Source organism: Penicillium chrysogenum (genome assembly GCF_028827035.1).
Source record: "Penicillium chrysogenum strain IBT 35668 chromosome Unknown utg000005l_segment0_segment0, whole genome shotgun sequence".
In the NCBI taxonomy this organism is placed as follows: Eukaryota; Fungi; Ascomycota; class Eurotiomycetes; order Eurotiales; family Aspergillaceae; genus Penicillium; species Penicillium chrysogenum.
In genome coordinates, this window is record NW_026622753.1 from 8,708,352 (window position 1) to 8,735,693 (window position 27,342).

Sequence of the window (27,342 nt, forward strand, 5' to 3'; positions counted from 1 at the left end):
TAGGTTTGGTTTTGTTAGTTTGCACTCAGAAAGAATATTAAACGTTGATCTTGGACAGCATGGGCGACAGGGAAGATGTATACCTCCTGAGCATCCAGTAGTTTGAACTGAATGTTATTAAGGTTAGAATAATGTGGTTTTGCAGACAACTTGCTCACTGAGCCTACGGACACTCTTCGTTTGCTATCTATAATGAAGGGGTCCACTGAGTTGAAGCAATAACTATGAAGAGTACTGTACAGTAATCTATGCACATTCTTTTATTAACCAAATATCATGTCTAAGGCGTCTGCTGCTAGTCAATATTTGGAGTGCTTTATTATGCCCACCCATGATAATAAAAAAGCAAGCTATGTAAGCATAGAAAATGAAGTAAATAACACAAGTCCATAGCTGTATTACAGGGAGGATCGAAATCAGTTTCACCATTTACTACAGAGACCCTTTCTTTGATTCTCTTTTGGAACACGCTATACGTATTGCGGTTGCTCTAGCTCTGAACCCATTTCTTGGCAGTATTTTAGTACAATCGTAAATAACAGCTTAAAGTGTAGCTCCTGTACTAGACTTGTAAGGTCCCCAGGGGGTCTAGAATGTTGATTTAGTAAACAAGCTAGACAGACGGATGCTCGTTTGAAGACGTGGCTGTACGCAGTATTAGACATGTCTACCCCTGCTGACGGCATCCACTTACGCCAACAGACCTTGTGGGGATTTAAGTCTAGATATGTGCCGCAGCCATTACTACGATGATTACATCTTTCAGCCGGAACTGCTTAAACCATAGAAACCTGATTCACAGCATTCTGCCCCTACCCTAGGGTACGGTACTTCCTATTGCTGCGCGGTCCCACTTTTACCCCACCTGCTCCGCTATTCCCACTGCTTATTGATGTGGGTCATATTATGAATTCCCATCGCCACCTTTGCTGCCCTGATCCCCGCTCACCCTTTACTCTACGTCTACTGTACCTTTATAGTATACTAAACACTTAATACAAATGTCATCCTCCCGGTTCAGGCCGATTCGACCTCATAAGCCAACTACCAAAACCTCGGTAGATGGCGAATCGGGAAATAAATTATTACAAGACGACTTAACGCGAAGACTCTCAGCAGCCTGCAAAGATTGTCAGCGTCGGCGGACCAAAGTAAGGGTCCTAGATAATATTGCATACTTAGCTGTTGACTTATTGATGTCTCAAACAACAGTGCAGTCCTGGAAATCCGTGCTTGGAATGCACGAAGCGTGACTCTATTTGCATATTCGATAAGAGCTCCGACAAGCGACGCAAGAGCTACATAAGGAAGATGGAAGAAGAACTTGGTTACTATCAGAGATTTTTGGACGGATTTCTAAGGGTAATGCGGAAAGGCAATGATGATGACGCCCATCATCACATCATCAATATTGTGCGGTCGGGATCATCAATCAGTGAAATACAATCCGAGGTGAAATCATACTGGGCCCGCAGTATGATTTATGCAAAACCACTCAACAAAGATCTGAGAGAATTTCTCAGATGGGTGCTGATGCGGGAATCGACCTGATTTACATACTCTCATACACGCCGAACCTGAGGATGTCAGTATTCTCTGCAAAAGCAGTACAGTTGATTTACAAAACTTTCAATCACGTGAGGATCTAGTACTTGAATCCGAGCTAAGCCTAGACTGGATTAGGGTGTTTCGGAACTGGGTTCGAGACAGATTCTGTGAGAACAAAGTGGTGAAACTAATTTCGAGACATCCTGTACTGTAATAACTCAGAAAAATTGAAAGAACAGGCCTCCAAATACATCTCTCAGTCCAAAACACTGGTCATATTCCTACCGAAAGATCTATTCAATTGTTGAGTATGTGAACCAATAATTTTGTGCAGTCCTCCAGCATACCTCTGGAAGCTCAATGACTGACACAGTAGCACCTTGCTGCCAACAATAAATGTATAATGTACGTGGCAGAAGGTAGCTAGATTTCAAAGAGTGTTTTGCTAGCTGTCCTGGAGTTTGGCAACGAAAATACAAGATTTAAATCGGTACGCAGGTGGAAAACCTTTGACTGATCTCCCATAGATGCAGAACATATTTGCCTAGTACACGCTGCCTTTGGTTGAAACTTGGACTTAGTATCCTTAATACTACCATTCCACTTGGATAATACTCATTTTGTCAGAGGCTGCACCGCTCCATTGGCGTCCACAACAAGGACTGCAGGCAATGCCTCCCGTGAAGGATCCTGGTGCTCGAGACCCTCCTCGTCTTCTGCTATCACCCTTCTCAACTTGATAAATTTATAATAAGCAAATAGAAGAGAAAATATTATCATGAGAAGAGCAGTCACGACGATTGTAACAATGGCCATTACAGACCAGTGGCCTGATCGGGAAGTGTAAATGTTGACAAGCGTGGTGAGAAGCCCAGCTGCTGCATTTAACGCAGCTGGCCTATAGTCTCGTCAATACAAGGTCTGTAACCCTCTAATTTTATAGTACTTACATGAATATCTTGTTGATGAGCCATAAATAGTTGCTTTGAATTTTTCGGAAAAGCACGGACAATGCAGCGACTCCACCGGCAAGAAATAAGCAAGCAACCACGAGCAAGGGCGGATTTTGTATAGTGTGTAATACAGCCCGCCCCGCGGTGTTCTTTTTTAGGATTTCCTCTACCTGGTTTGATTCCTTCAGCGAAGTAAATGTTCCGGGAATTACCAAGTATCCAGCAAGGAGAGCCCAATTTGCTATGCTAACCGAGACATTGTATTTCCAATCCATTTGCGCCTCCTCCTTTAACATTATTGTATAAGTCGTATCATGACTTTGGCTGAAAGTGGTGTTTGCGCGTTGTATACCTTGAGTGGAATGGGATTGAGCATGCCCGGCTCGCTTTCTTACAATCTCTGATTTACCAAACTGCATGGTTCACGATATGAATCGATGTATGAAAAAAATATAATACACTTGAAAGCCGAAGGGGTGGTGTAACATTTATATTAGCTGTCGTAGGATTAACTGCCCCTCATTTTCCTCTTGGGCATTGCGAATCAAAGGATACCGCAAAAATTGAAGTGCATGGTACAGCTAGACGACCACTAGAGTGAGAGCGCAAGACATTGGAAGTTCCTATGTAACCAGTTGTATTCTAGCATCGAACTGAGCGGACACTTGGCTGGAGGTAATAAAAGCCCATCAGTATTGATGTTTTGCGGACGGGATACCAGCTTAAAAATACCGCATAACTATGCGAGGGTTCCTCACTAACAACAATTAGAGCCTAATGCCTGGAAACTACGGTAGAACAATCTGAGGGCCAAATCATTTATCGCTATAACGGAGCTGTCACAGGGAGATACCAAGTAATTGATGGCAGGCAATGAAACAAAATTACAAAACTATAAAGGCACCAGCGCTCTCAGAAAGCCATCTTCTCTGTAATGTGCAAGGGATCATTATGGCGGCATGGCTCGATATCCTCTCGGATACCACAGGCAGATCTTTGGTAGACACTGGGCGATTTGAAGAAATTGTCCAAGGAATGAGCCACCCCAAATCGCAATACCCTTCTCTTGTCTATTTCGCGGGCAATGGAAATCGTCTCAAGGCCCTGCAAGCTTTGTTTCCTCGCAATAACGTCACTCGCAAGGGACCCGCTGGACTCATTCGAGTACATCTTAGTACAGCAACTGCACATACTGAGCATCCTATCATATTTGCCGAGAGTAACCCTTTTAGTCAAGCTGGGGTGGGGGACACTTGCTTGCTTAGGTGGTCTGGAGACAGACATCGACGATATCCTCTCTCCCTTGGGGAGTCTCAGCCTCTAGCAGACCTTCAACAAGAAGTGATAAGACAGAAAATTTTGCCATGGACGCAAGTTGTCTGCTTTTTTGTCGACACCATCTCTGAGATGCAACATGTGCAGCAGCTGCTAGATGCACCGATTGGGACCCTATCGATTGGAGCTTCACATATCCGTAGCATGATGCGTGTGGTAATTGTGCTGTCAGGCGACTCTCAACTTGAAGCGCATGGCGCGGATGATGGCTTTGAATTTCCCAATGCATGGTTAGGGCAGCACAAGCTCACAATTCTGGATCTCCGCGACCGGTCAAAATTGTCACCATCTGTTGCATTTGACCCATTGAGAAGCCTAATTCTTGACCAAATCCAACAGACTCGATCGTTACAGAATGAAAAATGCCTCTCATTCTCGGCCGTACATCTCAACGCACTCTGGGTCCGATGTCTTCAACTTCGAATGGGAAGTTCAAACCCAGCCAGCCTTGACTGTCTTTTGGTGGCACGCGAGGGCTTTAAAAGGAAAGCAGCAATGGGCAGTTGTTTTGTGGAATTACAAAGTCAATTTGCAAGTTCTGCTTGCCCTGAGAACGAGGTTTACAGCTTTATCGCCTCGGCTCTCCTTATGGATGCCTATCCGCCTGAGATGCATCGTGAGTAATCTCCGCACCTGGAAGTTCACTCTGTCACCCCCCGAAGTCTTTGTACGGACTGTCCCTAATAATGTTAATTGTTATAGTTTTCGAACCGAAAACAGTTTTCAATGCCCTTTACCGGGCACATTGTTGGAATGTCTGGGAAGGGAGAGACCCTGAAATAATCTGCAATAAAATTATGCACTGCTTCATCGAGAGCTTTGCTGAATTGAGTTCCAAGGCCTCAGCGGACGTCCGTCACGATTCGCTTGTACAGTTCCATCGCCGGTGGGGAGGTTTGCATTCAACAACATCATGCTTTACTTGCATGTCCGGGCCGCCAGAGCATATGCTGCCATGCAAGCATGCAATCTGTGACAATTGCTTTGTCATATATGGTAATACAAGTTCCCGGGCAGAGTACCATCTCGATCTACGGCAATGCCCTATCTGTGATAAGGCAGTGAATCTCACGATTCGTCAACTTCCGCCAACCAAGGGGCCGATCGTGATAAGTCTAGATGGAGGGGGCGTTCGTGGTATCATTCAGTTAGGGCTCCTGCGAGCGTTAGAAAGGCGGATTGGCGGAATATCCATTGCACAGGTCGCTGATCTATTTGCCGGGACAAGTGTTGGTAAGAGCATCCAACTGTCATTGTGAAGTCTGCACCTTTGAATAAAGACACTGATTCTTATAAAAGGGGCGCTTTCGGAAGTGGACATAGTATTGAATGGCCTATCTGCCGAGGAGAGTTGCGCCAAGTTTCCGGCTTTGGCCCGGATAATTTTCGGTTCGCCTCGTAAGCGTGCACCGAAATCCCCAATATCTCGGTGTGTTACATGGATAAAATACCTGGCAGGCTTTTTAGCCGATTGTCAGTACGACTCAGAACGACTAGAGGATACCTTGCAAAAGGTGGTCGACCCCCAACGTCGGATGTTTGATGTGACAACGACGAGCTCCACCCGTTGTCGAGTCGCCATTATCACGAGTCGTACTTCTGACGGGAAGGCATGTGTTTTGGCGAATTATCGTGGGACGGGCCAGCGAGAAGTGAATGCGGCGTATCAGTTCCTTATCCCTAAGACGGAGGATGAGAATCCTCACGTATGTAATGTGTGAGTCGCGTCGAGCTACCATTAATCTGACATACTATTCTTTGGGACGACGAATGAAGCGTTTGCTGACGAACAATACCTACAGAGCTCAGTGCAGCGTCGCAGCCCCTTTGTGAGTGTCCCGGTAGCTTTGAAGATGGTCGCTAATAACAGCAGCTTTTTTCGATCAAAATCCCTTCCAGGATTCGGATCGCTGCAGGATGGCGGAGTTCGTGCCAACAATCCTCTGGCAATTGCGCTCAAGGAGTCAGTGGTTATCTGGCCCTCAGCCAAAACCCATGATCTACTCTTGTCAGTGGGAACGGGGTCATTTTCTTCTATGACTAAGCCAAATGAGGCTGCTAGGGGTATATTGCAAGACACTGCTATCCCTCGCATGATCCGAGCGACAATGTCCTCCCCATGTATGGATGGTGAGCAAGGGTTTCATGAGGCACTAAATTTCGTGCCAGATGTAAAAAGATCGAACATATTTCGGCTAAATCACGAGCTACCTGAACCACTTCCTCGGTTGGACGACGTGAGCAGATTAGAAGAGATGTCCGAAATGCATTTTACGGTTCCGACTGAACTAGTGAGAACTATCCTAGCGACCGCCTTCTTCTTCTTCGAACTCGATGAGTTGCCAATTAAAAGACAAGGTGCCTTTTTCTGTAAAGGCTCAGTTCTGTGCTCGCGTTCATATTCCAGGGACCTGGTGAAGTTGGTGATGGTTGAATTTCCAGGTGCAAGGTTTGAAACGGCCCGTGGCCACCGCCTCGGAGACGTCGATGAAGATGACGGTTGCCATGTATGTGGATATTACCGCAAAAAGGTGGCATTCTCGATCAATGGACTTCATGAAATGACATCAATTGGGATTGCCAGCTCGTCGTCCTTCCAACGGATTGGCGGCTTTCCAAAGTCGGTGCAAGAACTCCTCGATGACCAACAAGCAAATTCCCACTTTGGTCGTGCAGACCATTTAGTTGCTTCCTGGCCCCCGAAAAGGAATTGCTACTGTTCCCCACGAGTTAAGCGTCATGTTCAATTCTTGGAGCCTGCCTTGATAAACAAGAAGCGGCGACTATGAATTATTATTGCACATTTGTTATATGTTGACTGATTCAAGGCGCTCATATATTAGATGAATCTAAGGCTATGATTGTATTATGGTGATTGGTGCAGCTATTTCGACTTCCCAACTGAGTGCGTCTCCAATGAATAGAAAAGAGGCCGCGAGCCATACGTTCAAGTAGAGTGACTTCGGACTGTAAGCCAAAAACCAACGGAAGCAGTTTTCGTTCCAAATTGCATCATGCTCCAATAAAGATAAGTAAAATACAAGCGGAGATAGTGATTCCGTAGAACAGTGTGATGGAAGAAGGATGGCGTCCAGTAGGAGTGGCAGCGCCCAGTCCACTCTATTCCCTTGATCCAAGCGAGCACACGAGCAGCAACCGAGAGATTGAAAGGTTGGAGAGAAGACGGCGTGTGATTGGCGCGCGTACCCGGCGAGTCGGGACCCTGGCCGCCGTGGAAAGCTGGGGCAGATGACGTTCATTTTGGCTTTCACTGTGTTTATCATGTTTGCATCTATGCATTTTCTTTGTTTAGTTTGCATCTTTTGCATTCGGGGACGAACGATTTAAGCGACTCGTCTTGCGAGCCTCCTGAAACTGTCGCCCAGTGGGCTGGCAACCACTTTCCAGTTGTCAGAAGGCGTGACAGCACTCCCACATAGCAGCACATTTTTAGAGCGAGCTTCATCGGCATAATCATCATAGTAAAAGTACAAAAGCGTTTATGGATTGCCTCAATGCCAACGACATATATTTGACTGGTTGTCCAATGATTGAAATCTCTCCTGTGTCTAGTAGGTCTACTTTTAATATGGTCTGTTAGTGCCCTGATCGCTCCAAAGCGAAGTACTCGCCGTTTCAATATCGATCTTTTATACGCCCTTACATGTACGTTCGATCTGGAAGCATAGGCCAAAGTCTTCTTGGGTATGCAATACGTGAACTTTTATCAAACGGTCAGGCGTATTAGATTCCTTCGCAATGTGGGCCATTGTGTTTATTTCCTACATTGTTAAAGAGCTGCCTTTGTGTTGTTGGTGGGGGAGATATGCTCCAGTGTACATAGAACTTGCATTCATTCTTGAGAAAGCTTACGTAAAGCATCATTTTGGGCCGGCCAACAGAATGGTATTTTTAATCTGCGCTTTTATGTTTTGTTTTCTATCTTTTATCTTATTTTCTTCCTCAATTATGCCCGCAGAAATAAGAATGCTTCCAAACATCAGTGTTTATAGCGAAAGTAACGTGAAAATGGAAAGTTTCTCAAAATGAGAGACCCGCAGGAAATTAAACACTAGATTAGTCTTCAGCATGTACAGTGTGGAAATTTCAATTGTTTCAGCAACCGCCGCAGAAAAGAGTGCCTACTCAGGGGTCGGCTGACTTGGCTCTTTGTACACATATAAAACAATCCAAATATCAAGGGGAAGTATGCGGTCACTTTTCTCCGAAAATGTCACTGAAGGCGACAGAGCAGCGTTCAACTGCAGATGATGCCTCAAGCATTTACAGTCGCTCACCGGAATCTCCGAAAAGCCTGTCGAATCCAATGCCAATGATACTTCCTATTCGACACGATCTACCGGAAATAAATTCTCTGGATCATCAGATTGCACTGGCCCGAGGCTCTACCATGGCATTGGAGACCACCCGAACGCGTCTGAAGTGCTCAAAGTCACGAAACCGCTTGTCACTTGGAGAGTTGAAGGAAGAAAGAATTTGTCAACGGGATCAACAAGAGAATGAGAATCAGTTTTATCGCTCTTGTTTCGAGAATTTTCTCAATTTGACAATGGCTATTATTGAAGTTTCACAAGAGTTGATGTTGCAGTATCACTTCGAGCCAGAGATAAGGCCGCTTGCCAATAAACGGGTGTTTCAAGCAGTCCGGAAACTTCGTGTTGCTATGGAGCAATCCAGGATTCGAGAAGCCCATGCTGAGCAGGTCTGGAAACGACAGTGGAAAGTCTCGCGAGTCAACCATACCACGCGCTGGATTTGATCCACGCGCGGCTGTAACTAGTCATTGAAGTATAGTGGTTTCAAAGCTATTTCAATTTCAAAGTAAAAAGTATAACGGCTACGAAGCGTAACTATATGAAATGATTGACACAAAGATTTCGAGCATAATCTACATTACTTATTTTGCGCGATCGTTGGACCAACCGTGACTACGTTCACTGGATCCTAGTCCCAACCTCGCAACTCCTGCACTGCTCTGTTTATTTCCTTGGCAAAATCTGAACCAGACAGCTTCTTGTCAAGCCCATCACGTGGCATCCGCTTTCGTTTGCGATTTGGTGATATTATTCCCAAGATGGGCCGCGATTCAATGATCTCGGCCCTTTCAAAATCAAAAAAGACTACCTTTTTGCTTTCTGGATTGTACAACCAATTTCGTGGGGCTGGATCTTTATGAAGAACATTCAGACGGTGCATCTCTGAAAGCGATTCCTTCATCTTGGCAATGAGGCAATCCCGCCCCATTTCTTTCAGTGCCAGGTCGAGAGGCTGTCCTCCCGGACCCAATAACATCATATGTTCAAGATACGCGATCCCGTCGTAGCTGTACGGATGAGCCAAGTCGATGCTTCCAAGGTAAAGAGGTATGTATATGCCCTGGATTGGACGGAGCCTGTCGTATACAGCAGCTTCATGCCGAAACCGTTCCGCAAACTCTGGTACGGTGCATTTTGCAGGGACAGTATATCCGTGCGATGATAACGTAACTTTCAAAAGAGCACCACGAGAGCCGTGCATACCCAGCACTTCGCAATCTGCATTAACTGTCTCAAACAATTGATGTTGCAACCCTTTGATGAAAGTGACCCCATTTATAACATGGCACGTTTTTCCATGATCAACGACATTGGGGCAAGACTGATCTAGCTCCCCCCATTTAGCATTCCAAGTAGACACTTTAGCGTGCAGTAATACCGATGATTTTCTCTCTCCCTCGAGGACGACCTTTGCGTAGCCGGTGTGGGTGCTGGATAAATCGACGTTGGCTGTCTCCGTCCGACATTGCGATAAACTCGTGGGTCCCGACTCGGGGTATCGGGGTCATGGTCCTCGTCTGCATCTCCTTGTGCGTGTATTGGTTGGCAATCACCAGCACTGGGCTTGTTTCGCCTGCGACGCAGTTGTATCGGAGACATTCGAAGTAACCCGTTCGTCCTTGGAGGGCGATATTCGGAAGACGGTACCTCCTCATCCGGGATACTGCCCAGAACATCTGCGACTACCACTTCCCATCTTGGCAATGAGTCGATTGCTTTTTGTCTCCAAGCTTGATTCCGAGGCTGCAACTTGAGCGCCTGGAGAGTGAAAGCAAGGGCTTGCCCCACGGCGGTCAAATGCAGACGATTTGGGCCGTTTGATTGGGGGTTCCAGCCAGTGAAGTCCCCAACATCTCCCTTTGGAACAGAGAGGTGGTAGAGAAGCGTCCCGGGATCTTCTCCGATTCGCAGATAAATATCAGCTTCGCCGGTACTTAGCACTCCCATTTCCGTACCAGCACGAATCATGTAGTCATGTGGCTGCACGAGCAGCCCAGCAATCGCGCGACGGAACCGAATTTTTGGGGTCTCATCATCTTGTTGCTCAACCACTTCATCGATGTCCATATCCTCCAGCCCTTCATAGATGTGGCCCAGTGTGACCTTATGCGGAGATTTGTACTCTTTGATATAAGCTGCAACGCGATGGATCGATTCGGATGATTGGCTGGGGATGTTGTATACGCAAAATTGATCGGCACGAGGTCTGCTGCTTCGCGCCGGAGGCGGGGTCCTCGGGCCACGCATTGTGGTGGTGCTTGATTCGCTTTGTTCTCGGGCAGCTAAACGCGGTGAACGTCGTCGCGGCCGACCGCGTAAATCGATATTCTGCATTCGATCCTCAAGTTCCCACTCAGGGCTCAGTGTATTGGAGTGGTTCTCAAAGCGTATCGACCCTCTCAACCCAAAAGCTTTTCGCAGTCTTGGATCGCTGTAGAGTTCTTCGATGATTTTCGAAACGTGGTCCTCCACTGTTTGGCGAAGAAAGTGGTTAAGGTCAAGTTCCGAGCCAACAAGCTGCCGCCGGATGCTCTCTCCTATTTCTTCCAAGGTATGAAGGGAAGTGAACAGTCTGGCTTCGACAAGCGAAGAATCCATCAACAATCGCCAAATGTCCTCTTGTTCTTTCGCGAACGAGTCCCAGGCTTTGAGTTTTCTGGGGCGCAGTTTGTTGGTCGCATTTGCAGGATCTCCACGCGTTGATTGTGTCTTATCCTGCTGAACTGCAAGACCGAGGAAGAGGTGGTTATGGAGACCGTCGAGAAATGCGGGAAGGCTGGTTTTGGATGTCCTCTCCTTATCCTCTCTTCGAAGACGTTGCTCCTCTGCACGAAGACGTTGCTCTTCTGCACGAAGAAGTTGCTCTTCTGCCAGAAGGCGCCGTAGATCTTCAAGTTCGGTGGACATCTTGAATTCCATAAGTTGCGGATGGCAGTTTCGGAGTTTGCGGGACTCATTGTTTACCTGACGCGTCGCTCACGTGCTACATCACGTGACACCATAGACCCTGGGACTAAGATCTCAGAAGAGTTGTAAAGCAGAGGCTTGGTGGCTTGCCTCATATCAACACAACAATAGGTTCTTCCCCAGAAGATCCTGTACAGACGCGCTCGAAATCAGTTTCACTTCTTTATTCTGTTCAATTCTTTCTCGAACTCTGTTTTGAAACAAGCTAGTCCAGGTTTGATCTAGCAAGTTTTAAAACGTCGAAATGTATTGTAAGGATAAGTCACATGATGTTCTGCTATGTAACTTACCGAAAATTCAGTTACGGAGGATACTCTCTATGCCCCTCCTCATCACGGCCCACAATTTTTGTAGGCTTCGACAACACTGGCCAAGTTCTTACCGCCAACTGGATCGCCCCTTGGTTTTCGTAAGCCCCTTCCGGACAGTTTCCTGTGAGCTTTTTACCCCTTCCTCTCTTCATTCCTTTCCAATCGGACTCAGATCATACGGCCTCGGGATACTCGGCAATCTATTGAACATATTGCCATTCGAACCATATCCCTTTGACCAGGATCAAGACGCGACCGTTGAGCCGCTTCAGATGTCGGTAAATGAAACAGATTCAAAGGTTCCTATCCACCGCCTACCGAATGAAAGAACGTTACAAGATCGAGGAATACGTACTATCCGGGCTTGCGACGGTTGTCGACAACGCAAGTGGAAATGCGACGGCAAGAAGCCAATGTGCACTCGGTGTCAATCTTTGGGCCTAGCAGCATGCGTTTACTCGGAATCAAAACGTTTTGTAGAACGAAAGAAACTGGACTCGTCGTTATTCAAAGTTGGAGTCTACGAAGAATTGCTTAGGGATATTTCTCGTAATGTCGATGTCGATGCGCCCCTTGCAAGTCGCATTGCACGCGCCCTGGAGGTACATTGGCTCCCATTTCTTAACGTGATGTTACTAATACCTTACAGGGCCGCCTTCCAGATCCGACCACGGATGAGCATCCAGATAGCCCTTCTAGCGATTCCACCTCGTCTATTGGGTCACTGCGCGATATGGACTGCGTCAACGAAGACCTCAATCGGAGCGAAGCAAGCAGGGCCACAGGATACATAGGGAAAAATTCGGAAGTTGCTTGGATGCAGCGGCTAGTATCAGAAGCCACGAAACAGGAATCAGCCTTGAGGGATCAACAAGATTATCAACAGCACCGACTGCCCGTCGATGACTCTATTGCTTCAGCGAATTACCATCTCGACGATGACCGTCTCTTTGAGCCAGACGTGAAGGATATTTTCTCATTACCACCAAAAGTGCTGGCCGACCAGTTGCTTCATATTTATCTTGCTCATGTTCACTTTTCGTTGCCAATAATTCGTCAAAATTTATTCATAAAACAGTATAATCGCGTGTTCTCAGGTCACCTGCTGAATCCCGGCAGAAAGTGGTTGGCTGTTTTGAATATGATATTTGCGATTGGCAGTCAACTCCACCGGCTTTCCCAGCGAGTTGCTACAAATGACGACGATGAGAAGATGTTCTTTGCCCGGGCCAAGTCGCTGAATATTTCAGAAAATGTCCTTTATGACCATGCAGACTTGCAGCAGATCCAGGCGGAGGCTCTTATGGCGTTTTACCTCCTTAATCTGTCACAAATCAACAGGTATGGCTTCGGACCATTGGTAACATGGCAATAATTAATCCAGTAGGTCGTGGAAAATGATAGGAATTGCCATACGCTCGGCCATTGCGCTCGGCCTCAATCTCCGAATAGGGGACACGAAAATGGACTTGGAGGCGAACGAGGCTCGCAAACGGCTGTGGTGGTCGATTTTTTACTTGGAACACATTCTGTCTGTGATGACGGGCCGAGTCTCCTACCTTGGAGATGGGTGCTGTGTTGTTGGTCCACCGCTACCCCTCGTAAATCTTGATTGTCTAGTGCCTGATCTGGGTAAAAGTGAGCATGATGCGCCCGCTCAAGCTTATGACATACAATGGTCGATTCACCTACAGCACGAGAAGCTCTTGCATCAGCAGATGTTGTTGAAAGCTACAGAGGCCAACGCGTCAACCTATTTCTTCTATTTAGTCGATCTTATTTCGATTGCGCAGGCTTTCACCAATCGAGTGTATAGCGCCGGCGCTCTCCAGGAAGGCTGGGCTCAGACTGAGAGCCGCATTAGCCTTTACAACAAAATGATGGACCAATGGGTGTCTGGCTTGCACCCTTCCTTTGCCTTTGAAGAGCCTCTTGGTAGTTCCCTCTCGGCAACTGGATCACATGGCCAAGTCTCATTGGCTCTTCACTATTACAGCGCTCGTATCCTTCTTAACCGCCCATGCCTGTCTCGCCCGGAAATTGACCAGAAGAGTGGGACAAGATTTCCGCGATCACGCTTTAGCAACGACGCCTCCTTGACCTGTCTCCGTGCTTCCCTGGCACTCATAACTGTATTGCCAAATCAGCCGGATATGTATTGGGCCCATAACGTCGCGCCCCAGTGGTGTCTACTTCATTTTCTCATGCAATCTACTACGGTCTTGCTTTTACAGCTGTCAATTGGTCCAGTTCCGGTAAGGGTACCGAAAGGCGCGACAGCTGAGATCAGTGCCGGTTCCCCCGGGACAAATGAATCACCAGATATTGTCTTAGCTTCGGTAAAGAAAGCACTTTGCTGGCTACAATGCCTTGGCATGACTGATGCATCCGCCCGTCGGGCCTTTGAGCTTTGTAATAGTTCCGTTCGACGCATAGCCCTTGGCAAGGGCCTTGATCTCGCCGGTGTACCCTATTCTACCGCTCAGGCACTAAGTAGTGGTTATAAATCGCAGAAGCAGCAGCCGACTCTATCAGATGGGACCACTGGATTGCCATCGCTGCAACAGGATCTGGACAGCCATGACCAGCAGTCTTCGCAGTCAAACGGTGAAGGGAGCGATCACGTGGTGTTATGTGGATTGACTGATGCTATATCTTCTGCTGTAGTTGATGGTGATATTGATATGTCTGATCATATCTCGCGCTTAGACAACTCTGCTTTCGAGGAGATGTTGTCGACGGCCGAATCCGACGTCTAGTTATCCGCTACTTTACTCTGGGGCCAGTCAAATGCGCAATTCGATACTTTAGAGAATAAACACGTGTGGTTAAACATAATCAGCAGCCTCAGTTTCTTACCAGCGCAAAATAAATCATCATAATTCAGAAGCTGGCTATCCAGACATGATCGATCGATATTCGGTTTTCTCAAATGGCTTCTTGAGGTTGTGCTCCGAAAGATCCGAATGTGCGATACAAACCCATTATTGTGCCAGACAAGTGTCCAGCTGTAACCTAAGACAGGACAAAGACCTTTTTTGATGATCGAAACTGTTGCTGTTTCAGGCAGCTAGTGGAAGAGTCTTCTAACCGGGAAGAGACAACATGTTGCCCGACTTTCCGGTCTGTTTACAGTTTGCCTAATTTGCAGCCGTTGAACGATTGATTCCCCTGGAACACATCATATTTACAGAACAGCCCCTGTATCATCCCGTCCAATACAGTCCATAGGTAAAATATATAATTCGCAACGAAACCTAATTATAGACTAGCGCACGGCTGTGGCGCGGAGAAAGAGCGAAAGAGTGTAGACATCTTGTAGAAGTCTTAACTTGCCAGCTACTATACCGAATGTCTAGAATACACGAACGTGTGGTATGAGTTGCATGTTGTTGTTGTTATGGTGAAACTAGCGCTGATTCCAGTTGGGCAACCACCTCCTTTTGAGGTCGGCAGCTTTGGGATGGGCGCCCAAGCTCCCAGGAACTGCGAGATCGCTAAGTCACGTGCATTTCCTTATACCCTGAATTTCCTGCCAGCTAGCCTGTTTGGCTTGTTTGCAGATGAGTGGTTCGTTCTAGACAGGGCATGGCCCATACAACCATGATACGATAGCCGTTTCTATGCCATTATTTATTACTGTACTAAGACACTGCCAAGAGTATGGGTCAGGGCTAAGCTAACCGCAAAGGGTATGGCGTCATGCAAAATAGAGTTCGACAAAGAATTGGAGAGAGTATAGAGGTGAAACTGATTTCGAGCGCGTCTGTACCTGTAAATTAAACATATGTTCATTTTGTGCTGTCGACCTTCCGACTGCCTCTGGAAGAAGAGCACGCCTTTGTATCAGCTCTTGTGGACGGGACTGACATATACGAATCTGGAATATCATTCTCTGCTGAAGATGGTGTAAGCGCTCATCCATTTGAAGCACTAAATTATCCAAAGAACTGCAAAGGAATTCAAGCTGCAGTGTACACTCCTTGTCGCCGATGCAGCGCGCGAAAGCAACAGCAGCCTGAAGCATTCTAAGCAAGGATTCGCTATCTTGGACAATTCTGTGAACTGCCGCATGGCGTATATTGGTCACTGTATGCCTTAGGCTGCGAAGCTTAGCCAATGTCTGGTGGAAGCCTTTGGAAAGAACTTTTTTTTATGTTGATTCAAAAACGGGAAGATTCTGTGCAGCTCCATTGATTCTGCACAAACCCACTCGGCAGATCGACACGTCTGAGGTAGCCAATGTTCGATAAAGCGGAATCCAATTTCCTCCAACAGTTTTTGCACTGCTTGTAAGACAATGTGCTGGGCGCGAAAAGGTACCTTCTTAGGAAAGCTCTCCTGAAACGTGGAAACATCCTTTGGCAACCCTTTGAAGACTGTCGGTATACTCATGTGGCGAGTCATGTTATTGGGGGCTTACTGTGATTGAACCGTTTTTTCCTAGTCCGTGCCACCACTCGTCCGGAAGGATGTATCGTATGGTTCATACTCATTGACAAATTTGGGATACAAATTATGGAAAAGCCTTGAAGACTGACAACGACGAATATGCAGGACAGTTTGCGTATGAGGTGAACGGGAAGTAAACGACTTATTTATCTCAGTAACCTTCCAGAACGCGTCTCCCGAGGCGGCTCTATATCTCCCGAAGACCAAGTGGTTGATAGGACTTAAAGATTACGTTTGCGGATTTTGTTGATGTTGCAACCAAAATGAATGCAGACTTTCCCACAGAGCTTGATAACAGATGAAGCAAAATGTTGAGGAATCCAAATTCCAGATCATTTCAGTACGAGATATTCGGATTGGTGGGTACGCTTGTAGTACTGCACGTTTACAGAACGAACGGACTTGACCGATTCCTAACCGACCGGGGCATTTTCAGAGTGCTCTGAAAGCAATCTGTCAATGAGAGACCGACATGTCTGGAGCAGTGATTCTATCTACATAAATCCAGATTTAGATAAGTAACAGGCCTGGACCGCTTCCTTTCACTAACCACCATCTCATCTTTTACGTTCTAACTCCTTGTTGCTGCAGTCCGACAACATCGGGTTTCTAAATGGCGCCGGTTGAGGGTCGCGTAAAAAAAGGAGCAGCTGCGAAAGCGCCTCAAAAACTTGCTACGCCGTCACAATGATTTCTGGCGCTTGTATTCAATCAAAAGTTGGGTGGTTATGGAAATGCCAAACGGCCGCATCTATACCTACTATTCTCACCCCGATATCGCCGTACCAACTAAACAGGAGATAGTAAGAGTTTGCTTTTTTTTGGCGTCTTGAATGTATGGGTGTCTAACTTGTACAGACCCAACGTCCTCAGCCTTCGGTCCACAAATCTCCACCCGACTATGACCCCTGTGACTCGGCCAATGAAGCTATACCAAAGTTGCCAGCGATCACTGTTTTGGGGCGTTGCAATGAGCTGTGGAGGACTTTGTCGCACTACATAGCAAGATAGTCAACGTCAACGTTGTGTGAGGAAACTGAGGGCTGTTTCCCAATTGAAGAATATCCGTACCGAAGTACAGGGCGGACCGAAATTAATTTCACATTTCGTTCTCTTGGATTGTTTCTCAGGAGCGCTTTCGTATCCAAAGCGCGTCCCATTACAGCACGATAAATTCTTTCTGCAGACACCACCCTCTCTTCGTCGCTGTTTTGAAATCGCGCGCCACAAGGGCGGCCTAGTAACGGGAACATCAATTAGGCCGCATAGGCCTTGACGAGGCTTTAGGTTCGTTTCCAGGAAGTGAAACGCTCATACATGTACGTACAGGGATATATATAGTTGTTGTAACTTGCAAATCGTTGGCGAGCGGTCGGGTAAACGAAACCATCATCAGTCTGATCATGTACCTATAATTACCACCGTCCAACGAAAGTCGTCCCGTCGATCATTCCGGTAGGTTCATCAATGCTTCCTCGCTATTAAGCTACTACACTGGCCTTAAACCAGATATATCTTTTTACATCCCGAAACAACTTAAAGCTAAACAACTGGAACCGAACAAGCTTTCTAATTATTCCCACAATACAAAGCATGCTACCGGCTTCTGCAAAGAGTCAGACTGCTGGTAGCCAGTGTACCAGATGACTTGAAGCTAATGTGATCTGAGGCGCCGTCGATGTTGAGTGTGGTATCTATTAGATTGGTGGGTGGCAAGCGCTGATAACTTTGATAAGACGATTCAAAAAACGACCGTGATGTGACGTACCATGGCTTGCACCAGAGAGCTCCCATCTCTGAGACAGGATATGAGACGTGCCTAATGAATGTGGCTTCAATTCTATTAGCTCCGGCGTCCGGACTCGCAATGTCCTCAGAGTAACTGACGCTACTTATATACTCAGCAGAGGGAATTGCAAGGCCGAATGCCTAGAGTTGGGTTATTTATTAGGCCCAGTAGTTTAACGAAAGCCACTCACCAAAGGGAAAAATAGTATGAGGCTAAACCAAGTGACTGATTTCAGAAAAGGCAGCATGAGCGCTTAGTTTAACAGTGTGAGAAAAGAAGGCGCATCCACATCTCTAAATTGACTTTTCAACTGAAGCTAGCTATACTTATAGCTGATGAGATAAAATATCCGTTGTAGTAATTGCTGGAATGTGTAGTACGATATCAGAGGCTTCACCAGAAGTTCTACAATTTGTGGTCCTCATTATTCGACGAGAATTCCTACTACTGTAGAAATCTCCCTAACGAGTTCAACTAATATTTTCTAGTACTGAAACAGAAAGGTTAACTATAACCCTTCACAAATCAATACCCTTAATTAAGCCAGATTTTCCCTTTTTATTTTATGCTGATACCCAGATAATGGTATGGTGAAGCAGGGTTTGAGAGCGTCAACTCTGACGAGAAGCAACCGGTCAAGGATAGGGCTTGAATAAACATACCTATCGAGAAGCCATAGTACAACAGACCCAGTTATGTATATTTCGGAGCTTTATGTGAAAACTTGGAAAATGACTATCCGTTTAGTTCTCAGCATGCTTTAAGTGACATGTAGAAAGGTTTGTACTGTAACAGTAGATAGATCGAAGGCGCCAGATGAGGAGAGCTTTGAGCACTAGTGGGTTTTAGGCGACGCTCGGGAGAGGTACTGTGGTCAAACGCTAGTGGAGCTTCCTATTAGTTGTAGCCAGAATCAAGTCACTAGTCGCCATAATAATTGGCGCTGCATGTAGAGCCAAGTGTGGTGGATGGTCGACTTGCGTTGATAAATTGGCATTAATATCAAAGGCTTCAGTGGTTACACTTTTTGTCTTGGGCAAAAAAACATGGTGTGACTTTTCAATTGGACGATCCGCATGGGATGGAAATAATGAGGGCGAAGGTTGAATGACGGCTTGGTTGGCGAAAGGTGTAATTTGAGGGGGTCACGTCACCCGCTATGTGAGACTTTATTAAGTATTGCTGATATTGGCTTTCATTGACCAACCGCCGGCGCCTTCCTTCGGGCATCAATAAATTAGTAGATTGCTTAAATGGCAGAAACGGGTTAAAATTTGAACAAATGGCAATGGAACCCTAAAACTCGGACGGAGCTATTCATCGACCCGTACAAAACGCGCGGAGACTACAATAGTCTTATTTAGTTTGCGGTGGCCTCCTAGCGACGACATGTCCTTGATTTCCGACTGTAACAATTTGGCTTAGAATGTCCAAACTCGTCAGCATAAATATATCCAGGAAATGACTGAAAGCGATGTTGGAAATGGAGCCCCGGCACCCTATACCAAAAGCGCTGGCCTACCAAGGTCTGTTTGGCCTATTTTGAAACAGCTTAGTTGCTGAAATATTTGCTATAGTCAATCACTGCGAATATGGTCTAATACAGTCGCTACGTCCGAAATTTACCCTCCCAAAGCTACAACCATTCTACAATGGACTATGCTAGGTTCAAACCCAATAGCCCAGAGTTGGACCTCGCCACTTCAAACACGTTCATCGGAGACAGGAACGGACACCTTTACCCTCACTTGGTCAGAGCCTCGCACCACTACCGGAGAAACGACCAACGGTATAACCGGATATTTCAAGGTTGACGATGAGCTAGGAAGGGGCGGATTAGTAATTCAAGATTCACTGACCAATCGCGCCTCATTGCCTTTTAACAGTTTAGCTGAAGCTGAAATCGCGAAAACAGCCAACGGTGGCCCAAGTTTATCACAATATACAGGGCCCTCGGTTGATTCTGATCATGATCCCACAGGAACCTCTGAATCTGTCGTTTATGTTCCCACAGGCCAAGCCACTTCGTATTCGCCGCCTCGAACTACTTCAATGAACGCTTCATCATCAATAAGAGAATTTCAAACCCTTTCTGACCAAACTTCGGTGGATCACTCCGACGAAGATACTTTTTCGGGTACTCTATACGCTATGACTCGGTCGAAACCAAAGAAAACCGGTAGTTATGTGACCGGGGATTTGGGACCTTCTTCGCATTTCGTTGAATATTCTCGTCATCTTCAGCCTATACAAACAACGCAAAACGCTCCCGATTCCGACGACTTAAACTTTAGCATGCCCAATCCGATCACCAAAAGCCAGGTTATGGGTTCAACCAACACGGTGCCGACGACCGCCACGAAGACTACAGTAGAAAAATTGATGATGGACAATTCTCGCGCATCTCGGGCCTTGTCGAGCCATGGTGTGGGTTTAGTATTGGGAAGCATCTCTGGTGCTACTTTGCTCTTTGCAATCATTTTTTATTTACATCGATTTTGCTTTCGGCGAATGGGTAGGTCCTGTAAAGGCACAGGTTTACTTACCCAGCCGAAAGCAGACAATGCTGCTGCCACATTCCCAGATGCGCCGGAAATTATGGAAATATCACGATTTTCTGCCTATTCATAATTCAAGGATGGGTAAATTATCAGTGGAATGGAGGGAGTTTATTGGCTTCTCTTTGTTTGCCTTCTAGATAGCAGCAAGGAAACAAAAGGTGGGGACAAAAAATATGACAAAATCTTATAGAGGATATTAGCTTATTCAGCTTGCGGTTGCAGTTCCCAAAGTACCTCACTTTTCGGAAATTGATGTCACAGCGATACACTTTCAATTGAATGACCCGGAGAAAATAAAGATTTGCCCGGGCGTGTTGCATTAGGGCCATAGTTTTCTGCAAAGTACATCTAGTTAGACGAAGGGATCTATGGTTAAATACATGTCTATTTGATAGGCTTATTTTCATGCCCTTAACCATAGAAGAAGTGACCAGGTCTGCAGCTCTTATTCATGGCAGGACAGAGAACAGAATGAACAGTAGAGGCTCACTATACAATTGCCGACATTTTCTGGGCGCTCAGGACAGTTGTCCAGCCCAAAACCCTTCGAAAAACATGATAATATGAAATCCCCTCATGTATTCCAAAGCCAACTCATGCTACAGTTATAGCTCTCCTACCACGTTTCTTGTGTTCGGTATCAGATTTCCTTGCGTATCAGATGTCCCTTCCTACTCCAAACTTTTTGCCAAAGTATCGGCAGTGTTCCGTATCTCTCATTTCCGCTATCCCATCAGCTGACCATGGGATATGGTCTCTCAAATGGCGCATGCGCTTTGTAGTTTCATTGGGTCCCCTGCCTGTACATTCGATCATCTCTACCTTCATGTGTAACTGTAGAAGGGCTTGTATGAGACTCTCGTTTGTATCTCCTTCAATCTTCAAATTGATAAGAAATACCCATGTGTTATACCACACCTCGTTTAATTGGTTGATCCCTTTGCTTCCTGCGCATAAATAAACAAGTTCCTTCCGAAGCCAGGATGGATGGGGCCGTCTGCGAACTTGATGATAATAAATCCCGTGATACTGGGCACTCTCTGAAAATGCCCGCTTCATGGTCTCCTCCAGAAGCTGGATTTGGTGATATGCAGTGTTCGCGGTAGCTCCATGCTGTCTACCTTTTACGTGAATGTAGTGAATCATCGTTTTCCTATGCGGCTGTAATAAACTGGCGATTGTGCTCATCCTCGCTTTATATCGTTTTCTATATGTTACATTGTTTCATATGCAAATCCCCTCAGAGTGTGCCTCCATCAACAAATCCTGTCTGGTTGAACTTGAAGTGGTCTCTGGTGCCTCAATATTTTACAATGTGATGGAGCCACAAGACAGGTCGGCCTGATAATTGATCCCTTCAAATTAGTTTTATATGACTAAACAAGAAATATCGAAGGACGATCGGCGGTGAGCACAACGTTCATTTTCTGCTGAACCGCTTGCAAAGTGACAAACGACCATCATATATTACCATATTACCCAGACGAAAGGTGAGGTACCATCGTATTGTTCTCAACTTTGGTCCTCATTTGACATAGGTCTCACCTGGAATCCTCGATCGGGATTACTTCCTTGTGGCGCCCGGTTTTCTTTCGACTTAGTATCTGTAATGCCCCAAATCCCAACTCCGTTCCAAGAACCTATAAATGGCAGAGTAGCTTGTGTTCCTTCTCTTAGTACTCTTCCTTCATTCAATGGAAGCCCATTCAAGGAAGCGACCTTCTACAGCTGCGAGCAAGTCTCATATCATGGATCCTGCTCAACCAAAGAATAACGAGAACGAATACCATTCTATGATTCTGCCTTCTATCGCGCCAACTGAATTACCCTCAACATCCTGTGGTTTGCGAACTCCACGTGAATTACCTGAAGAGACCAATGGTGTCGGCAGTCCCGACGTTTCCCTGGAAGCCAGCGAATTCTCGAAGCATAATAACCTAGAAACAACAATCCCCGGGTGTCAGACTAAGCGGGCTGTTTGCTTTAAAAAGGAACATGAATCAGCACTGCATCGCACTAGTGAAAAAAGCACGGAGAATTTCCGCAAGCGAAACAGAGTGCGGAAACCCCCCACTTGTTCCTCACAGCTTGAAATCCAGTCAATCTATTACCTCTGCCCCATTCAAAAATAGAGCGTTGTCCAAGGCTATGAATTTGGGTCCAATTACTTACCGCAGCGCTCTAAAGATAACTGAGCAGCTCTGTAAAACACAGTTGGCCCTGCTCAAAAATCATCTTAAAGATCGTAGTGATTTTTTTAGCGACGGGGAAGCGTTGCTACATGAGTTAGCGACTGCGCACCCAAAGTACAACCGGATGATTCGAACGCTACCCATGTTATTGCATCTTGTTCCTGGAGAACTCAAAGAAAAGTTGATGGCCGAAGGAAACGTGGAGTTGTTGAAGATGGGAGCTTATTTGGCAAATAAATGGATTTCAAGGCCAACGTGACAAGTAGCAAAAGTAGGGGAGCCCAGTCTTACAGTATCCCAATGTGATCCAATACAAAAGATACAGTACATTATCAATTGTTTTTGTCCAAGGAAGAACCCAACTGTTTTATATTATGTTCCCGCAACCTCATCTATCCAACATATAAACAAAGAAAGCAGACTATTCAAAGAAACATCTCTTAAGGCGCCAATGTTTTATAGCACAGTCAATGAGAAATTAGTAAGCAGTGATTATACAGTGCTCTCGAAGTTCTTCCACCCATGAAAGGATAGCCCTTATTAGCTCGAGATACTGCCAGGACTGTGGGTCGGAGTAAAGGCATTTATAGAAAAAGGACATCGCTATATGCGAAGCTAGATTGGCGGTCGGTCTACGCCGAAGAGCTTATTTAATTACACTGTAAGTTGACAACCGACTGTCGAGTGTGCGATTGGGCCGAAAGCTGCGAGTAACGACAGGGTTTGGCATATTTTGTCCAATTAAGCATGCGCAAGCATAGATTTCGTCCAAGCATCGCTTTGGCCCGAGCAATTTGGTGTTTCTCGGACATTGAGTAGTATCAGAGCCAAAGCTCCCTGGGCCAGTTCAAACTTAAACGCATGGAGTTGTAGAGAAATCGCAGTTGCGGATATCCCGTCGCACATGGTAGGATTTGGATCGGCCCATATCGCAACGCCAAAAAGCATCGTCATCACGAATGTTACAGTAGGCATGGCTATGGTCCTATAAAAAGTTGAGCGAGGGAGACCTAAATAGCTTAGGAATACGCTATAGGTGTTTACTGTATTCGTCACCTATTTCCACACAGTCGGACTCGCCTTGATGTTGGGCGGTAAAGAGATGCTCCTTCTCTCCACGTGCAGCGGAAACCTGAAAGTAAACCTGGATCTACTTTGTCGTTTTTAAGAGTTTATAGAAAGCATTTGGCGTTTAAGGTATAATTTACGGCATAAGACCTCTAATACCGTACAGAGTCCGCCGGAGAACAAATATACGACACGGAGTTACGTCCCGCCACCTGATAGCAAGGAATATGTATACGTTACAGAATAGGCTTATTTTGTGACTCCCTTAGGCTCGAGAATAGCTGGCAAATACTCAAACGGACACTCCGTTTTCATTCGCTTGATTCTGCGTGTCCGTTTCTGCATCGTTAACTTGGTGCAAGTTTCCGTCCTAATCAGAGTTCATAACTGAAAGCGGAGATAAGCCACACTTACCCATATACTTCTCTAATTCTTTAGGAGCATTGTCACGGGTTTCTCCAAAATCTCATCAGGTTAGCATTCCGTACGGATCACTGAACGGGACGGAGTAGCAGGCAAAACTACTTTCATGTGTTCAGTCTGCATGTCAGGTACATGCAAACTGAAAAAAGAGACTAATGAGAAAGGTCAGTAAAGAAACGCTGGGCAAAGGTACGGTCAACAACAGACGGTCAACAACAGACGGTCAACAACAGACGGTCAACAACAGACGGTCAACAACAGACGGTCAACAAATAGTCAGCAAGTGATGATGAACAACAAATAGTTCAGGACAAATGGTCAAGAACAGCGTAAGGAGCGATGAGCACGAGACTGCGCAACCCAGACGGTCCTTTTCTTTCGTCGCCTTTCTCAATATTCGCACGCTCGTGCTGAATGTAATTGGTGGATATGAAATATTTGAAAAATAACATATGGACAAAGCTCGCCCCCACCATTTGAGTAAAACAGGGACGGACCCGGAACCCTCAAATTTAAAAGTCCCCAAAGATTCTGAACATTTACGTAAATGGTCACGCCTCTGCAAAGAGTTTCGGATAAAAGAAGATGTAAGCTTGCAATAGAATCATAAGATATAGACGGATCGTGCGGTGGAATCAGAAAAGTAAACAACTGCACGGTCTAACTCCCCCCTGGTGAGATTGTTGTGTGGACCAAAATCAAGGTTAACCTAGCCCAGAAAGTTCAATACCCCTACCCCAGCGGAGTCCAGCCCGCCAATTTCTATTGGGATGAGCAAATTAAAGTCTCCGCAGAAATATTTGCCCGGTTTAAGCATGCGGTGCTGGATAGATGGTCTTTGCCGAGGTTCGCAGTCCGTGGAGGTTGGCTGCATTTCTTAGTAGATCCCATAATTCTCTGCTGGTTACTGAAGACAAGTATGGTAAAGACCGTTCGATTGATGCGGAAGTTTACGCCAAAGGGTTTTAGTCAGATGGAGTCCGATGATACAATTTCCCGCACAGTAAATAGGCTCCTGAATCCACCTTAAGACGAGTCATGGTCTAACTTTACTACAGCAAAGCAATTAGTGGAAGCTCTCCATGGCACTGGCGGCCTTTGCCGCTATAAGTTAGTTCCTATATACATCCCTAGTCATACAAAAGTGAACAGTTCCTACAACGGTGCCAGTAGTAGAGCATTCGGAGAAATAATGGACATTTGGGGGTAAATCCCGTACTAGAATAGGTACATTTCAAAACTTAATTTCACATGCATTCACTGAGTAGTCGATTGTCTCGCCGTCAGAGCATCTACATTTGCCGCCTTTGCCGGCTGCGTAATATTCTGATTCCCTGGTGGTGTTGCGCAACAGTTAATATATTTAACCTTGTCTTATCAAAACAATGGGATCTTACTTGATCAAGCAAATACGACCAATTGATGTTTTCATAGCTTCCATTGAACCACGGGTCTGGCTATAGCTGCTGACCGGTTTTAGGTGCCTAGTTGAAACCATCGCAAGGGTATACTGAGTACTCAACTTGCCACCCGACCCAAGGTTTATTTGGTCAACGATCGTAGAAGTCATTGGTTCGGTCAAGTCCAATGCACCAGAGGTGACGCTCGGACTGCTAGCAATTTCTGAGCTCGTTGCGATGGACAAGTCGGACACAGCGTATGAACAGCTCTCAGGATGCGATTGACCAGATTGTAATCTCTTCGCCAAAGCCCTTCTAGATATAGATTCATCCGCGGGCAATTCGTCGGAAATCGAGAGGAGCATGTTGTTGCATTTGAGGCCTGAACTGTCTAAACCTGGGCATTATAAGAGATGATATTTCTTCCTGCATAGAACAAATACTCACATTTGACCAGGATTGACTTAAGCTGGCCTTGGCAGTCATTAGGCAATAAGAATGAGTGTTCATTATTGTCCTGGGTATATTGGACCGAGCTACTGGTGTTGGTGTTCCGATTCCAGATATCGAGCAGATCGCAAGTTTTTTCAACGGACTCATTGATGTAGAATTTTGCACTTGCTATAGTAGCACATGCCAGAATTAAAAGGCGACCATACATGTCGAAATGGTTATTGTTGAAGATTGGAAGTGGTATTGGGTCTTTCCTTACGTCAAATGCTTGAGGAATCCGAGTCTTCTTATAACTTAATTTAATTACCGCTATTTCTCTCACTGCCTAACTTCCTTCAGAATCCCGTTAATCCGGTCAAGATTGAAACTATAAGGGAGAGGTGGGGACTATGGTTTTCGTCCTTTGTTGAGTGCTGGGCTGTTGTTTCTCTTTGTTTTTCCTTTGTAGATGGCGGTGTCTTTTATGAGGAGACCAACGCGACGGTCCAACAAAGCGTCAAGACTGTCAAAACAAGCCCTAGAATGTTACCTGATGCTCCTCAGAAACTACCATAGATGTAGGTCGACCATCCTCCACCTCTTTTCACCTCTGCTATCACATTCCAATCTAGGAGACCTTATCCGATGATGGTACTAGAAAAGCCTTAACCGACGCAAAAGATTTATAAAATCTACCAGAGATCCCCGTGTAAGCGGGTTCGCTAGCTTCTCCGTCATCATGAACCTTTCACAAAACCTTCTCATATTCTGCTTGATTCTATTGAAAGCTGTTCGTGGCACTTTAATCGGGATCGATGGATTTATTCGCTGATTTGCCATAGGCCGGGAGTCCAACATTTCAGGCGAAGAGCACTCAGAGCGCCGTGCTTGCAAGAGGGGTATCAGTCCACAACATTTGGCTATAACCGGGTAACTAAGGGGAAATGACAGATTTTAGAATCCCCAAGCTTCCCGGCGCCAGACCTTCCAAAAGGGTTTGCCTCCAAAAAACGAGATGTATCTTATTCGGCCAACTCCCCCTTGTGGATGATTTGCTTACACCGTTCAGTCTCTACTGGAATGTGACTTTACGCATGGAATCGCGTATGTAGGTCCCACTGCAGAAAACATTCAGCATCTTCGAGACGAAGGGGGGAAAATGTGTGTCGCAGAATCAAACAGTTGCGCTAGGGTTTCTTACTTGAATCAGTCCGGTCTTTTCTTTTGTAATTACGTACGATAAACGATATTCACCTTTACACATATCAGCTGACATCAGCCTTGCAGAACACCGAACAAGTTGCCGTTAAGTGCGACGACCTTGTACCAACAGCGAGAAATCTGTTCGAATACTGCCAGATCGCGAACTATTACACCTTTGGTATTGTAAACAATGCAACACAGGATGCCAATTACTACATCAGAATTGGTGGGCAGACGATGTAGAAGGAAATGTTCTCTTTGAGGCTCGAGAAGGGACAAAAGAATGTTTGGGTGGATCTAGACTAAGACTAGTTGGCTTTCTTCGAGAAGATACAAATAATAAAAACAATGAAAGTAAAGCGAGAACGTGC

The 27,342-nt window shown here is 45.9% G+C and overlaps 4 protein-coding genes across 4 annotated transcripts; 2 read left to right on the forward strand and 2 right to left on the reverse strand.

The window, feature by feature from the left end:
* Positions 1-3,452: 3,452 nt before the first annotated feature.
* On the forward strand, positions 3,453-6,625 carry N7489_011668 (uncharacterized protein; the record flags this gene model as incomplete). The annotated part of the gene is made up of 3 exons (XM_056717417.1): positions 3,453-4,452; positions 5,136-5,542; positions 5,639-6,625. 3 exons carry the CDS (start codon positions 3,453-3,455, stop codon positions 6,623-6,625), a joined length of 2,394 nt encoding a protein of 797 aa, XP_056565039.1.
* A 2,176-nt stretch (positions 6,626-8,801) lies between these two features.
* On the reverse strand, positions 8,802-11,080 carry N7489_011669 (uncharacterized protein; the record flags this gene model as incomplete). The annotated part of the gene is given in 2 exon segments (XM_056717418.1): positions 8,802-9,603; positions 9,618-11,080. The coding sequence occupies 2 exon segments, from the start codon at positions 11,078-11,080 to the stop codon at positions 8,802-8,804; spliced, it is 2,265 nt and encodes a 754-aa protein (XP_056565040.1).
* A 643-nt stretch (positions 11,081-11,723) lies between these two features.
* On the forward strand, positions 11,724-14,210 carry N7489_011670 (uncharacterized protein; the record flags this gene model as incomplete). The annotated part of the gene is made up of 3 exons (XM_056717419.1): positions 11,724-12,053; positions 12,101-12,792; positions 12,839-14,210. 3 exons carry the CDS (start codon positions 11,724-11,726, stop codon positions 14,208-14,210), a joined length of 2,394 nt encoding a protein of 797 aa, XP_056565041.1.
* Positions 14,211-25,329: 11,119 nt separating this feature from the next.
* N7489_011671 (uncharacterized protein) lies at positions 25,330-25,997 on the reverse strand (the record flags this gene model as incomplete). The annotated part of the gene is made up of 2 exons (XM_056717420.1): positions 25,330-25,733; positions 25,784-25,997. 2 exons carry the CDS (start codon positions 25,995-25,997, stop codon positions 25,330-25,332), a joined length of 618 nt encoding a protein of 205 aa, XP_056565042.1.
* Positions 25,998-27,342: the final 1,345 nt, after the last annotated feature.